The sequence below is a fragment of the Mastomys coucha genome, unplaced genomic scaffold, assembly GCF_008632895.1.
Source record: "Mastomys coucha isolate ucsf_1 unplaced genomic scaffold, UCSF_Mcou_1 pScaffold9, whole genome shotgun sequence".
Classification (NCBI taxonomy): domain Eukaryota; kingdom Metazoa; phylum Chordata; class Mammalia; order Rodentia; family Muridae; genus Mastomys; species Mastomys coucha.
The window spans coordinates 34,094,914-34,107,963 of record NW_022196915.1 but is presented as its reverse complement, the minus strand read 5'-3'; the positions used below and the strand labels follow the sequence as shown (position 1 = coordinate 34,107,963).

General features: G+C 44.1%; 1 protein-coding gene across 2 annotated transcripts in view; it reads left to right on the top strand.

Annotated features, from left to right (window-relative positions):
* The first annotated feature begins 1,446 nt into the window (after positions 1–1,446).
* Dlgap5 (DLG associated protein 5) overlaps positions 1,447–13,050 on the top strand; it is a 30,385-nt gene continuing 18,781 nt past the window's right edge. The window contains exons 1-8 of one of the 2 annotated variants that reach the window (XM_031361890.1): positions 1,447–1,574; positions 3,778–4,013; positions 6,758–6,951; positions 7,168–7,230; positions 8,565–8,649; positions 8,741–8,860; positions 9,927–9,997; positions 12,167–12,441. In XM_031361890.1, coding sequence (XP_031217750.1) covers positions 3,779–4,013; positions 6,758–6,951; positions 7,168–7,230; positions 8,565–8,649; positions 8,741–8,860; positions 9,927–9,997; positions 12,167–12,441 — 1,043 coding nt within the window. In that variant the 5' untranslated portion in view covers positions 1,447–1,574; position 3,778. The remainder of the gene's footprint in view (positions 1,575–3,777; positions 4,014–6,757; positions 6,952–7,167; positions 7,231–8,564; positions 8,650–8,740; positions 8,861–9,926; positions 9,998–12,166; positions 12,442–13,050) is intronic. The other variant, XM_031361889.1, reaches the window with a different exon arrangement.

Genomic DNA, 13,050 nt, shown 5'->3' with positions numbered 1-13,050 from the left:
CCCCCCTTAAAAAAAAAGAAAAAAGCTTATTTATTGACTGTTTTAAGACTTATTTTGTTTTCTGCGTGAATGTCCCCACAGAGGTCAGAAGAAGATGATGGATCTTTTAGAAATGGAGTTACAGTAAGCCACCATGTGGGTGCTGGGAACTGACATTGGACTCTGCCAGGACAAGAAAGAGCTCTCAACTGCCAAGACAACTCTCCGGGGCCAGCATTTTAAAACAATAGTGAAACCCAAACAGGAGCCATATTGTCGCACACTGTTACTAAGTCTCTATACCTTAGGTGTAAACTTACACCTTACAAGAACAGGTTTGTTTCCTGCAAACCATGTTTTTCAACCTATGCTGAACTTGTAACCCCATGATGTGCCTACCCCTCTGCCACGCGAAGTTCCTGAACACCTGTGATGACTCACCTTCCTCATGGTGTTTTCTTGCATTTATCTATCCCATAGGCAGCCTTGTACCCACTCTCCTGCCCAGGTGCTAAAGGCACTAACAGTCAATTATCTAGGACAGCTGTTTTCTAGCAACCCTAACCTATTCCCATAAAAGGCACCAGCTTCCTTTAGTCAGCCAGTCGTGAAGTTGGTGCACTTCTCCCACCCCGCCCCCTCAGATCTAACATAACCGTAAATATTACGTCAATTACCTATTTTCATCTTTCTCATTGCATATCCTAAAGTCTCATTGCTGCCATAGAGTTGCGGACACTTGGTACTCTGTCCCAAAAGGTTGGCAGGGAAAATTTTGCCAAACTTACAAATGCTTTCCTAATTTACCTTCCCAGTGTCTACAGGATACCCATCAGTCTACAAACACAAGGTCAGCACAGCTGTACTGGCCCAGGCTTTCTGTTTTGATATCTCATGGGATACACACTTTCTTTTATGAGTGTGTTGTTGATTCTCAGTTGATTTCTAACACAGCTGTTCATTTTGCCGTCAGCTGGCAGCAGAAATGGAATAAATGATCTCGTTTAACCCTACTAAAACCTTTTTCTTTTTTGAGCGTAGTTGTTCAGACTTTAATCCCAGCACTCTGTGACAGGTTGGAAGATCTCTGTAAGTTCGAGACCAAGCCTGACAGGTTGGAAGATCTCTGTAAGTTCGAGACTAGCCTGGTTTAGATAGTGAGTTCCCAGACATAGTGAGACCCTGTATTAAAAACAAAAATCAACAACAACAACAACAACAACAAAAAACCGTTTAAAAGGAAAGAAGAAAACCGGCCTGGAGAGGCGACGAGAGGACTTCCTCTGGCCCTCCTGCCCCACTGAGCTTGGAGCCTCGCCTCCCCGCCAAGTTTTTTTACCGCCTCACTCCTCGCACTCCCCCTCCCAACCCTTTGCCTTCCAAACAATTTAAATCTCGCACAGAACCAACCTATCGCAAGCCTCGTTCGAGGGGAAGGGGCGGGAGCTTCCGGAAGTGTTGGCAAAAGTCCTTCCAATCAGCGTCTGGCAGCGGGAAGTTTCAGTTCGGCGAAGGGCGGGTCCGAGTGTTCCTACTGCGGATCTGAAGAGTTTTGTGTGGTGGCGGCATTGCTGTGGATCCAGAAACTGCTTCAGGTAAGTGGGAACAAGAGCTCAAGGTCCTCCGCGGCTGCATACCAGGTCGACAATGGCCTGGGCTACATGAGACTCTGTCTCGAAAAAATTTAAAAATGGCCTAGATGAGATGGCTCAACACTTGTTTTTGCAGAGTTAGTTTCCCAGCACCCAAACGTTAGGCAGGTCACAAACTCCTTGTAGCTACAGCGTCAAGAAGTCCGACACCCTCTTCTGGATGCCAGTATGCATTTACCCACACACAGATTAACATACGTAAACAACAAAAGAGCCTTTGGGGAAAATTGGCATGAAAAATGTAGTAGATTATCCTATAGCACTGACTACGTATTAGAGATGAGACTCTACCCGACCTGTATGCTACTAACCTCTCAAAAGAGCCCAGAAGTGGCAGAGGATTCTGCTTTTCCTAAAGACACTGCCATTTCTTTTTAACCTTCTGTAAGTATTACCCTGAGAATCTTAAGACGAGAGCACAGGCAGGGGAGCTGACATGAGAGGTCCATTTGACCCATCACCATGACACAAGTCATCAGGGAGGAAGGAACCTCACTCAGTTGAGGCCTGCATGAGATCCAGCTGTAAGGCATTTTTTCTCAATTAGTGATTAATGGGGGAGGGCCCAGCACATTGTGGGTGGGAGCCATTCCTGGGCTGGTGGTCCTTGGTTCTGTAAGAAAGTGGAGCAAGCCAGTAAGAAGCACCCCTCTGTGGCCTCTGCATCAGCTCCTTCCTCCGGGTTCCAGCCTGCTTGAGTTCCAGTCCTGACTTCCTTTGATGATAAACAACAATGTGGAAGTGTGAGCTGAGTAATCCTTTTCCTCGTCAACTTGCTTTTTGGTTAAGGTTTTTCGTTGCAGCAATTGACACCCTAAGACAACCATATTGACAAGTTTTTCTTAAACTCTTTCTCTAGTGGTTGTGTTTGACTTGGTTCCTTTCTTTCTTTCTCTCTTTCTTCCTTTCTTTCTTTTGTGGTGGGGAGAGGATTAAAACAAGGTTTCACAAAGCTCCTACCAGTCTCCTTTGGAGACTGACCATGAGTAGGCCCTATTGTTTTGGTTTTCCAACTGTGGTCTCTGTATTTAACAGGCAGCCAGGTCCTAGAGTCGCAGGAGTGTATTCATCGAGGTAGGGTGATGCTGGAATGAAGGTCAGACCATATTTACTGGGTAGCCCAATCTGGCTTTGAACTCCATTGAGCCTTCTGTGGCTGCCTCCCCGTTGCTGTTGCTGTGTCTTTGGGTGTGTGTACATGCTGGTGTGTATGTGGAGGCCAGAGGCCAACAGCAGGCATCGTCCTTATTTTCTTGAGACCTAGTGTTTCCCTAAGCTGGGGCTCCTTGCTTGAGTTAGGCTCGATGGTAGAAGAGCCTCAGGGAGCTGCCTGTCCCTGCCCTGGCCTCGCTGGCATTACTGCAGTGCTGTGCCTGGCCCTTACATGAGTGTCAGAGATGAACTCTGGTCCTCTTGGTGGTGTAGCCTGGACTTCTGGACAGAGCCATCTCCCTAAACCATTGTTGCTTTAGAGTTGAGAAGAAATGCCAAGGTTCTTTTACTCACCACCAGGGGAAGCTTGAGGATGTGTTCTGTAATGTAGCTGGTTTTCTCTGTTCCCACTTATGTGCTGCCTCTTGTCTATATTCTAGGTTATAGTTTATTTCTGCTTCATTTCAATCTGTTGAGCGGCTTCCTACTCATGACCTCCAAATAGGCCGTGGTATCTCATCTGATGACTTTTTTTTTTTTTCTTCGAGACAGGGTTTCTCTGTATAGCCCTGGCTGTCCTGGAACTCACTCTGTAGACCAAGCTGGCCTGGAACTCAGAAATCCACCTGCCTCTGCCTCCCAAGTGCTGGGATTAAAGGCGTGCGCCACCACTGCCCAACCTGTGGTGACTTTTCTACTCTCCTATTTACTATATTTATTCCACTGTGAGTGTTAATATTTTTGTTTTGAGGGAGTGCAGAGTGGTGTGGGAGACAGACTGAAGTCTTGGTTGCTTTTATTAGTTTACTTATTTTGCTCTTTGAGAGAGTGGCTTACTATTTTCCTCAAGTTCACACGATTGGCTCACTTGAGCCTCCTGAGTGTTGGTACTTTAAGGGGGATGAGCCACCACAGCCTGACCTGAGATTTTAATTTTTTTAAATGATAAAATGAAAGTCCATTTACGTTGGTGTCTGTGTCTCCTCTTCTGCAGGATGCCGGTGTCACGTTTTGCCAATCGGCTTCGGAAAGATTTGAGCACTGAAATGATTAGAACCAGCTTGGCTCACAGAAAGTCGCTGTCTCAGAAGGAAAACAGACACAGGGTATATGAGCGAAACAGGCAGTTCGGTTTGAAGGAGGTCAACGTCACACTGGAAGGGAGAGACCTTGGTGACATACACGAGACGTCACAAGACGTCGCTCCAGAAAAGGCCAGCTCCAAAACAAGTAAGGAAGGGTCTTTTGTAAATGTAAGTACTTTTGAGAGTAAAGGAGTCTGGAGAGATGGCTCAGCAGTGTTTTTGCAGAGGATCTGGGGTCAATTCTTAGTGTGGTGGTTCACAACCATCTGTAACTCAGGTTTCAGGGGGTCCAACTTCGCTGGCGCCTGCATGGGTGTGGCACATGTACATACCCCTTAGCACTTGACCGTGCGCGCGCGGTCACACCAGATAAATAGTAAAAAAAAAAAAAAAAAAAAATGGCTGGGCAGGAAGTTAAAGGACTTCACTAATCAAAGGAAATTGTTCTAAATAACTCAGTGAGAACCTTTGAAATCTATTTCACCAGTCGCCTAGAGAAAAGAGATCATTCACACAATTTGACCAAAGTGGTTTGGGGCCGCAAGGAAAGAAAGAACTGAATAAGCAAAAGAGAATAGTCTTAGAAAAAGGATCAAAACAATGAGAATAGTGTCCAGATGGCCAGAGGAGGTCTAGAGGTGGAGCCTAGAGGTGGATCCGTTAGAGGAACGGCTTCCCTCTCACCTGGAGTTAGGAGGCTGAGTTTGTTCTCTTTAGTTAGCAAGTGTGAGAACTGAATGGCAGTAATACAGAACAAGGGTAAGTGAGGGAGGGGATGGCGCTGCGTGGGCACAGGTTCTCCTCTGAGCATGCGGAAGTCAGAGGGTTTCCCTCCTTCTACATTACGTTGGCTGCAGAGATCAAACTCATGGTGTTAGGACTGCTTAGTGAACACTTTAATCTAGGGGCTCTATTCCTGGCCCTAGAAGTTTTGTTTTATAGTGTTTTTTAGAATCAGTGTGGCATGCACACCCAGTGCATTTGAACCGGTTTTGTAACAGGTGGTATTGGGGCCAAGGCCAGCTTTCTTCCAGATTCATCACTGTGATTCTGAAGAAGTGTGAGGGACAAGAACTGGACAAAGCAGTTCCAGGTTTTTGTGCCTTCTGACCTGACGTGAATAGTGTGGTAGTCTGTTTGGAGAGGGAAACTCAACAGCCTATGCCTATCGAGGGCGTTGGCAGGATAAAGGTCTGGAATCGGAGAGTTCTGAAAGAAAGACTGGTATTTTTTTTTGGTCCGAGTACAACTAAAATATGCAGTGAATATTATAGAAGACAGAAGCAGCTTTAGGGAAGGGTATTGTAAAAATTAAAATTCAATTTTGGACATGTTAAATGGCTTTTTTTTTTTGAAGGATAATGTTTCCAACTAAAATAGAATTACCTCCTTTTTGCCTCTCCCTTTCCTTCCTCCAGTTCTTCCCAGGTGCCATCTCTCCAGACCCTCCTAGCCCGCTCTCAAATTGCTAAGTCTCTTTTTAAATCATGTACATATGCATATATGTATTTGTATGGACAAATATATAAATATAGCGTGCTGCTGGACACGCTTAGGCTATGATGCCTGTTAGGCATGTAAAGAGACCTGACGTGATGGCTTATGCCTTTAATCCCAGTACTCAGGAGGCGAAAGCATGTAAAAGCCAGTCAGGGCTATCTAGTGAGATGCTGGCTCAAAAAGGGGGGGATGTGGAGGAAGGAACGGGTTCAGAAGAGCGTGGAAGTATCATCCAAGACATAGTCTTACTTCAAAGACTGAGCTTGAGTCTAATAAAACCCTTAGATGTAATTTCTACACTATAGAAAAACATGGAGGTTAGGAATAAGTGAAAAACTTGAAATAAGTAAAAACGAGCTCATCGAGGGCCTAAGAACCAAATTAATGCAAGAGCCAATCACAGATTGCTTATAAAATGTATGTTGGAGGTGAAGGATTACCTTCATATAGAGAATGAAGTCTGGGGCTGGGGAGATGGCTCAGGGGTTAAGAGCACTGACTGCTCTTCCAAAGGTCCTGAATTCAATTCTCAGCAACCACATGGTGGCGCATAACCATCTGCACTGTGATCTAATGCCCTCTTCTGGTGTGTCTGAAGACAGCTACAGTGTACTCAGATAAAAGAGAATGAAATCTGAAGGCCCAGGGTATAATGGTTTTTAGTCCAAAGATCTGTAGGCTTGTGAGGGTCTAAGTCCTAGCTCTCTTACCGAGCGATGCATTTGGGCCCAGGAGGTAAAGCTGTGGGGCTACTCAGATCCTTGCAGCCCCAGTAAGGAAGGCTGTGTCGTCTTGGGCTTTGTGTGTGAAGGACATCCCTTCCCAGGATTGGCTTTGGTATTATTTTGTAGGCAGGGTGTTAGGGATTGGACTCAGGGCCTCAGTCATGCTAGGCAACTAAGCAGATGCCTTACCATTGAACTGTACTCCCAGCTCCCAAAAGAACCTTCTGGATTTGGAGATCAGGTCTCAATAGATAGCTCTGTCTGGCCTAGTGTTGCTAATGCCAGGCTGGCCAAGAAAACCTGCGTTCTTCTTGCTTCAGCCTCTCAAGTGATGGATGGTAGCCATCTGTCAAAAGACACCCAAAGAATTTTTTCAAGCTCGTTGCCTATAGGAAAAGGCAAATGAAATGGCTCTACCTGAAGTTCTTTGAGTGATTTAGCCTAAAGTAATCAGTATATCAATACTTCTAAAAAGTTGAGCAAATGAAGTCATACATAATATAATTTCAGCATGACTAGAACGTGAAATAACTGTATTAAAGAGTTGAAGATTAAAAGCATTTATTAGCAAATGAAGTTAGACATAGTGTGCTGTTAGAAAGTTGTTGGGATAGTTTGTCTGAAATGTTTTATGGACTGTTGTTTGACACCCACCTCCCTTTAGGGTCAGTGAAAATGGTTCTGAGTGATCAAAGGAAGCAGCTCCTCCAGAAATACAAAGAAGAAAAGCAGCTTCAAAAGCTGAAAGAACAGCGAGAGAAAGCCAAACGTGGAGTGTTCAAAGTGGGTCTCTACAGGCCCGCTGCGCCCGGCTTTCTTGTCACAGACCAGAGGGGTGTGAAAGCTGAGCCAGCAAAGGTCCGTTTATGATTTCAACTTGAAGTAGACAAACGATTCTTTTAATTCTGGAGCTAAAAAGTTGATACTTAACTTAGCAAGTATCTGTATACCATAAATTTTTAAGGATAAAATTTAAATTTTAAACCGAGACGTGGAATACATTTTGCCAGTGTGTTTTATGTTTGTTTGTTTGTTTTTTGTTTGTTTAATTGACCTTCTTTTGGCTGTTTAAAGGCTTTTCCGTATCCTGGGCGGATTACAAGATCAAAGGCCAAAGAACATATGGAGCAGGCTAAGGTATCATTGTGTATAGATAATTGCTACTAAAGGAGACATTGTACTTTTCCCCCTCAAAGTGTATAATTCCATTTAAAGCCTGAGACCAGTGCAAGCATAGTGATGTATTTATCAGACTTGAAGGTATGAAGGTTAGTGATGGCTTAGAGCAGTTGTGGCCAGATGCCAAGGAGGCTCTCACTCCCAGCATTCTTTGCGTAAACACTCTGTGACCTGTCCCAGGCTTCATCTTTGTGCTTCAAAAAAGGCTTCATCTTGCGTCTGTGCGGCAGCCATGCTTTCCAAGTGCAGGCATTGCAGATCAAAGCAGAAAGCACCAAGCAGGGAGGAGACACAGTTCTGGCTTCTCTAAGTATAGAATAGAGTTTACTCAGGGCACAGGGAAGGGAGTAAAGAGAGTAGGAGAGGCAGAGGGAAGGAGAGAGCAGAGAAGAAAGAGGGTAAGAGAGCCTAAGTTTCGTTTTTAACAGATTGGAGTCACCACCACATTCCTGTGAATGCTCTGCAGCCCCTGGGCTACATACATCCTAATCAAAATGCTGAGGCTTTATGGATCTTAGTGTGGGCCTAGGAATAAAATTGAGGCATATATAGTATGTCAGGTGGGAGATTACAGTAAGCATAGGCACTGAGTAGCATTTAATAGGAACAGTCCAGGAAACCTTACTGAGGTGCCTATATGTAGGGTATGGCCTTAAGGAAGTGAATGAAGCCCAGGAAAAAAACTTTGTTCCTAGGAGAAATGTAAAATTGAGGGGTTTTTGCTATTGATTTTTTTTTTCCTCTAGGAGTGTTGAGAATTATAGAGGCTGGGGGTCTGTGTTTGTTAGGCCTATTCTATTCCACTGAGCAAATAACTAGACCATGGTGCCCAGACCACTGGCTGCACAGTTACTCGTGGGCTGAGGCAGGGTGATAGCTTAAGTACGGGAGTTTGAGGCCAGCCTCACAACACAATGAGGCCCGATTTCCAGGCAAGAAAGCCACAGTTAATGTTTTTATTAGTATTTTCAGGATTCTCCAATGAGCATATAAGGCAAAAAATTTTTTATGTTTTTTGTTTACTTTTTTTGAGACAGGGTCTCACTTTGATGTTCTGACAGGCCTGGACTTTAGAGAAATCCGTCTGCCTCTTTTCTTGGGTGCTGAGATGGAAGGCATGTGACATCATCATGCCTTTCTGGCTTTGCTTTTGAGACAGGGTCACACGTAGTCCAGGTTCTGCTGAAACTCCCTGTTGACTGAAGCTGGTCTCGAACTGATGGATTTACAAGTTAGAAGTGTGCTTTGATTTATTATGCAGTTAAGTGACAGAGTTTCTATTCTCTTCACAGACTGGTAGCAGAGCTGTTCCTCATGCAACCCAATTTGGCCAGAGACAGATTTCTGAGAAGAAAACATTAGACAGAGAGAAAAAAGGTAGGACTGTTAGCAATGATGATGGAGTTGGTGCTGCCCTAGGAATGACACTTGAATGACAAAAGGCATCTGATTATATGATTTTTCCCAGTTGTCCCGCTCAGTGCCTATGCAGGGAAAATAACTGAATCAGCGGCTACTCAGAGGGCCAAGCAGGTGGCCCCAGCAGTGTCATCTACTACAAGAAAGCCAGTCACAAGAGCCACTAATGGTGAGAAAAGACTATTATCTGCATGCACATATACAGTAATACAGTTTATAAAGACCAAGAAAAAAAGGATCGTGGCCCTGACATATAATGTGTTAATAATATAAAAAGTATTGGAAATACATGCTGGAGTATGATGGTAATGGACTCATGAGTGCAGGATGTGTGTATGTGTATGGTGTATGGGTGTGTAGGCTGCAGGTCGACAGTGGGCATCTTCCTCCGTTACTCTTCACCTTGCTTTTGGAGGAGCTTGAGAGTGCAGCTAGACTGGCTGACCGTCAGGCTCCAGGGATCCCTAGCACTGGCTACAGATGAGCGCTGCAGCTTACAGCTTTTCCAGGAGTCCTGGACCCAGACTCAGACTCAGGTTCTTGCGTGCACAGTAAGCATTGCAGCTGAACGACTGCACCAGGCTATTGTTGGTTTCTTTCTGGCTGGCTTTTGAAATTTAGTTGTACTTTATGTGATGGGTTTTACCTGCGTGCATGTCTGTGTATCCTGTGCGACTGGTGCCCATGGAAGCCAGAAGAGGGCATCTGATCTTCTGGAACTGGAGTTCTAGATGGTTGTAACCTCCGTGTGGGTGCTGACACTCATGGTCTGGAAGGGCAGTCCCTGCTCTTAACACAAGCCATCGCTCCAGCTCTGAAACCGCTTTCTTTGAGACAAGGGCTCACCATGTAGCTGAGGCTAGACTGCACTCTTGACCCTGTTACCTCAGGCTTCGTAGGAAGTGCTGGGGTTAGAGGCCTGTGCATCTGTCTGTCTGTTTAGGTTGGCTGGCTTAGTGTTGGCAGTAGGATGTGTTTCCTTTTTATAGTAAGTATGTGTTTGGCAATCAGAAAAAGAGAAAGGAAACACTTCTTTTTATTTTGGAAAGATGGTTTGTATTTAACGGGAAATTTCTTTTGGTTTTTGTCCCTTTGTCCTGTGACTTGTAATCATAAACGTTGGAGGCATGTGTCCCTGGTTTTGTTCTGTTTTATACTTTGCCAGATTATTTAGTACTTTAATATGTGACATTGACTGTGGTAAAGTGGATATGCTACTTTATTTTCTGTTTTAGAGAACGGATCAGAAAGAGTGGGACCAAGTAGAAGGGGACCTGCCAGAAAAGCAGAAGGCAAGCCGGAGAAGGTAGAGTACAGGCCTGTGTCATTGCCCAGTGTCTGACATGGGATTCCTAGAACTGTTAAGAATTCAGTAAGCCAGGGTTTTTGACAGTCTAGGAATGAGATCCTCAAAAAACAGTACCTGGCCTGCAAAATGGCTCTGCAGCTGAAGATGCTTACTGCCAAGCCTGATCTTAACTTAATTCCCAGAACCCACATGGGAGGAATGAGACACCCAACTCCTGTAGGTTGGTCTTTGACCTCCACACATAGAAGGTTGTTTGTTTGTTTGTTTGTTTTAAAAAGGAACTATTTTGATTGAGTTCCTTGGCTTATGCTATAACTTTACCCTTGTAAGGAAAGCAAAAGCTCATGCTGAAACGTAAGAAACCTGTCTAGAGATTTACTGAATGAATAGCAAATATAAAAATCCTCCAAGGAGAGGAACGGAGAGTGAATCTTTCTAAGCCAACTGGGTTTTAAAGGAAGAGTTACTAAGATTTAAGATTTGTTTCATGGGACCAGGGAGATGGCGCAGTGGGTAAAGGTGCTTGCCGTCAAACCTGATGACCCGAGTTTGATTCCCTTGGAAGTTGTGTTCTTACCCTCACCCGTGGCATGGTGTGCACTCCCCCAAACACGAGCACACACGCACACGCGCACACACGCACACGCACACACACGCACACACACACCAAACACACACACACACACACATACCGAACACACACACACACACACCAAACACACACATACACACACACACACACACACACACACACACCAGTAAAATGTGTTTTTAATAATTATTCTTCTAAATGTTCTTATTAGTTAAATTTTACTTACACTGACACATTGGCCTTTGAGACTCTTATCCAGGGTGAAATACCTTGGTTTGAGTCTCATTAATAATGAGTCAAAACATTTTTTTTAAATGTCTAACTATCAAGTAGCAGCTAAGTTACCTTTGGAAGAATATGTAACTTGGTTGATCTCAACATGTCACACTGAGAACCATTGTTTTATTATTTACAACCTAAAGCTATTTTTTAAGTTATTTATTTTTAATTATTTTATGTATATGGGCATTTTGGTTGCATATATGACTGTACCATCTGTGTGCCTGATGCCTGAGGAGCCAGAAGAAGAAGTCAGACCCCTGGGATGAAAGTTTCAGGTGGTTGTGAGCTTCCTTGTGTGCTAGGAATCTCTGGGTCCTGGAAAGACAACCAGTGCTCTTAACCATGGAGCCATTGCTCCAGCTCCCACAACCCAAAGTCATTTTTCTACAAAGCGTTTGGTCCTCTAGAAATGAGTCAGTCAATAAATGCTAGGTTTCTCATTCTCAAAGCCTTGCAATGATCCATGTAATTTTGATAAAAACGTTATTTTGTTAGTTGGATTTTTCCATTTTAGTTTTAATATATTTTTATTTGTTATAATATCTACAAGGTATAGTTTGATAAGGACTGGCTCTGAATTATAGCATTGGTTTAGTATAGCTAACCTTCTGATCTCAAGTGTACATTTTTTTTTTTTTTTTGAGACAGGGTTTTTCTATATAGCTCTGGCTGTCCTGGAACTCACTCTGTAGACCAGGCTGGCCTCGAACTCAAAAATCCACCTGCCTCTGCCTCCCAAGTGCTGGGATCAAAGGCATGTGCCACCACCGCCCAGCTCAAGTGTACATTTTTTAAAAAGATAGAGCTGGAGTTGGAGACGGTGGGGAGGGCTGGGACTCCTCTGGTTCTCCGAAGACCAATCCCTCTCAAGTACTGAGCCAGGTCCCGAGCCCTCCTGTATATGTTTTTAAGTGTTTCCATTTTTGTCTCAAATTATGTATGTGGATGCTTTCATGGGAACTTTTCCTCTTGCTGTGGTAAAATGTCTGACCAAATCTGCTTAAGGGAAGACAGTTCAAGGGGGGACAGTTCATTGTAGCTGTGGAGTCCTGAGGGAGCTGGCCACATGGAAACAGCAATGGATGCCTGAGCTCAGCCTTTTCATTAAGGTGACCAGACTGGACCACTTTTGGTGTGGGCAAAAGTTGAATCCTGTTGCATTCCAGTCAGCACAGCCATCGCATTGTCTACCTTGCCTCTTGTAGCTGCCCTTGTTATTTGTGTTCCTTGCTAATGGTTGGATATAGTCCTGGGAGAGAAATTCCAACTCTGTTCTGCTTGCTTCTGCCTAGGTCATTCCTTCCAGAGTTGAGCGTGAAGAAAGGCATTTGGATTTGCAGACCAGTGTGACAAATGAAATGGATCTGGGTGGAGGCTTCCAAGAAGTGGAAAGCTTGCCTGAGACAGCCCCTGCGAAAGGGAAAGAGCGGAGGTCCTTTGCCCCCAAGCACTGTGTCTTCCAGCCCCCATGTGGTCTGAAGACCTACCAGGTGGCTCCCCTGAGCCCTAGAAGTGCCAACGCTTTCTTGACACCCACTTGTGATTGGAACCAGTTAAGACCAGAAGTGTAAGCTGTATTTTTTACACAGACACAACACTAATACACCAATAGGCTCAATAATAAGCACTTCCCTGAAAGGGGTAACAATTGCCTCTCTTATATTTCTGGTGTTTTTCCTGTACTATGTTTAGCTAGTAAAGTCTGCTAACTATAAATCGCAAAAGAAGTATTGAGAAGAGTTCTTCAGAACTTTGGATTTTCTGTGAATTATTGTCATCATAAATGTGTAGGGTACAGGGTTCTTCTGTGTAGCCCTGGCCATCCCATGGAATTTGCTCCATAGACTAGGCACCGTTTCTAATGATTTTTGTTTTTAATAGGTGACTTCATTATAACCTGTAAATAGTATTTATTTAGTTTATTTACCTTTGTAAAGCTTTATTTTTTGTCAAATGGAACATGCAGCAAATGTCGTTTGCATTTGTACATATTAGCGCACATGTGTGTTCGGTGCTACAAAGAGCCTTGCTCCCCTGAACTAGAGTCCAGGTGGTTGTGAGCTGCCTGTGGGTTCTGGGAACTGCACTCAGATTTCTCTGCAAAGCTGTAAGCACTTGAGCCACTTCTCAGCCCTTAGTTGTTTTGTTGTTTCCTTTCTTTTTTTTTTTTTTTTTT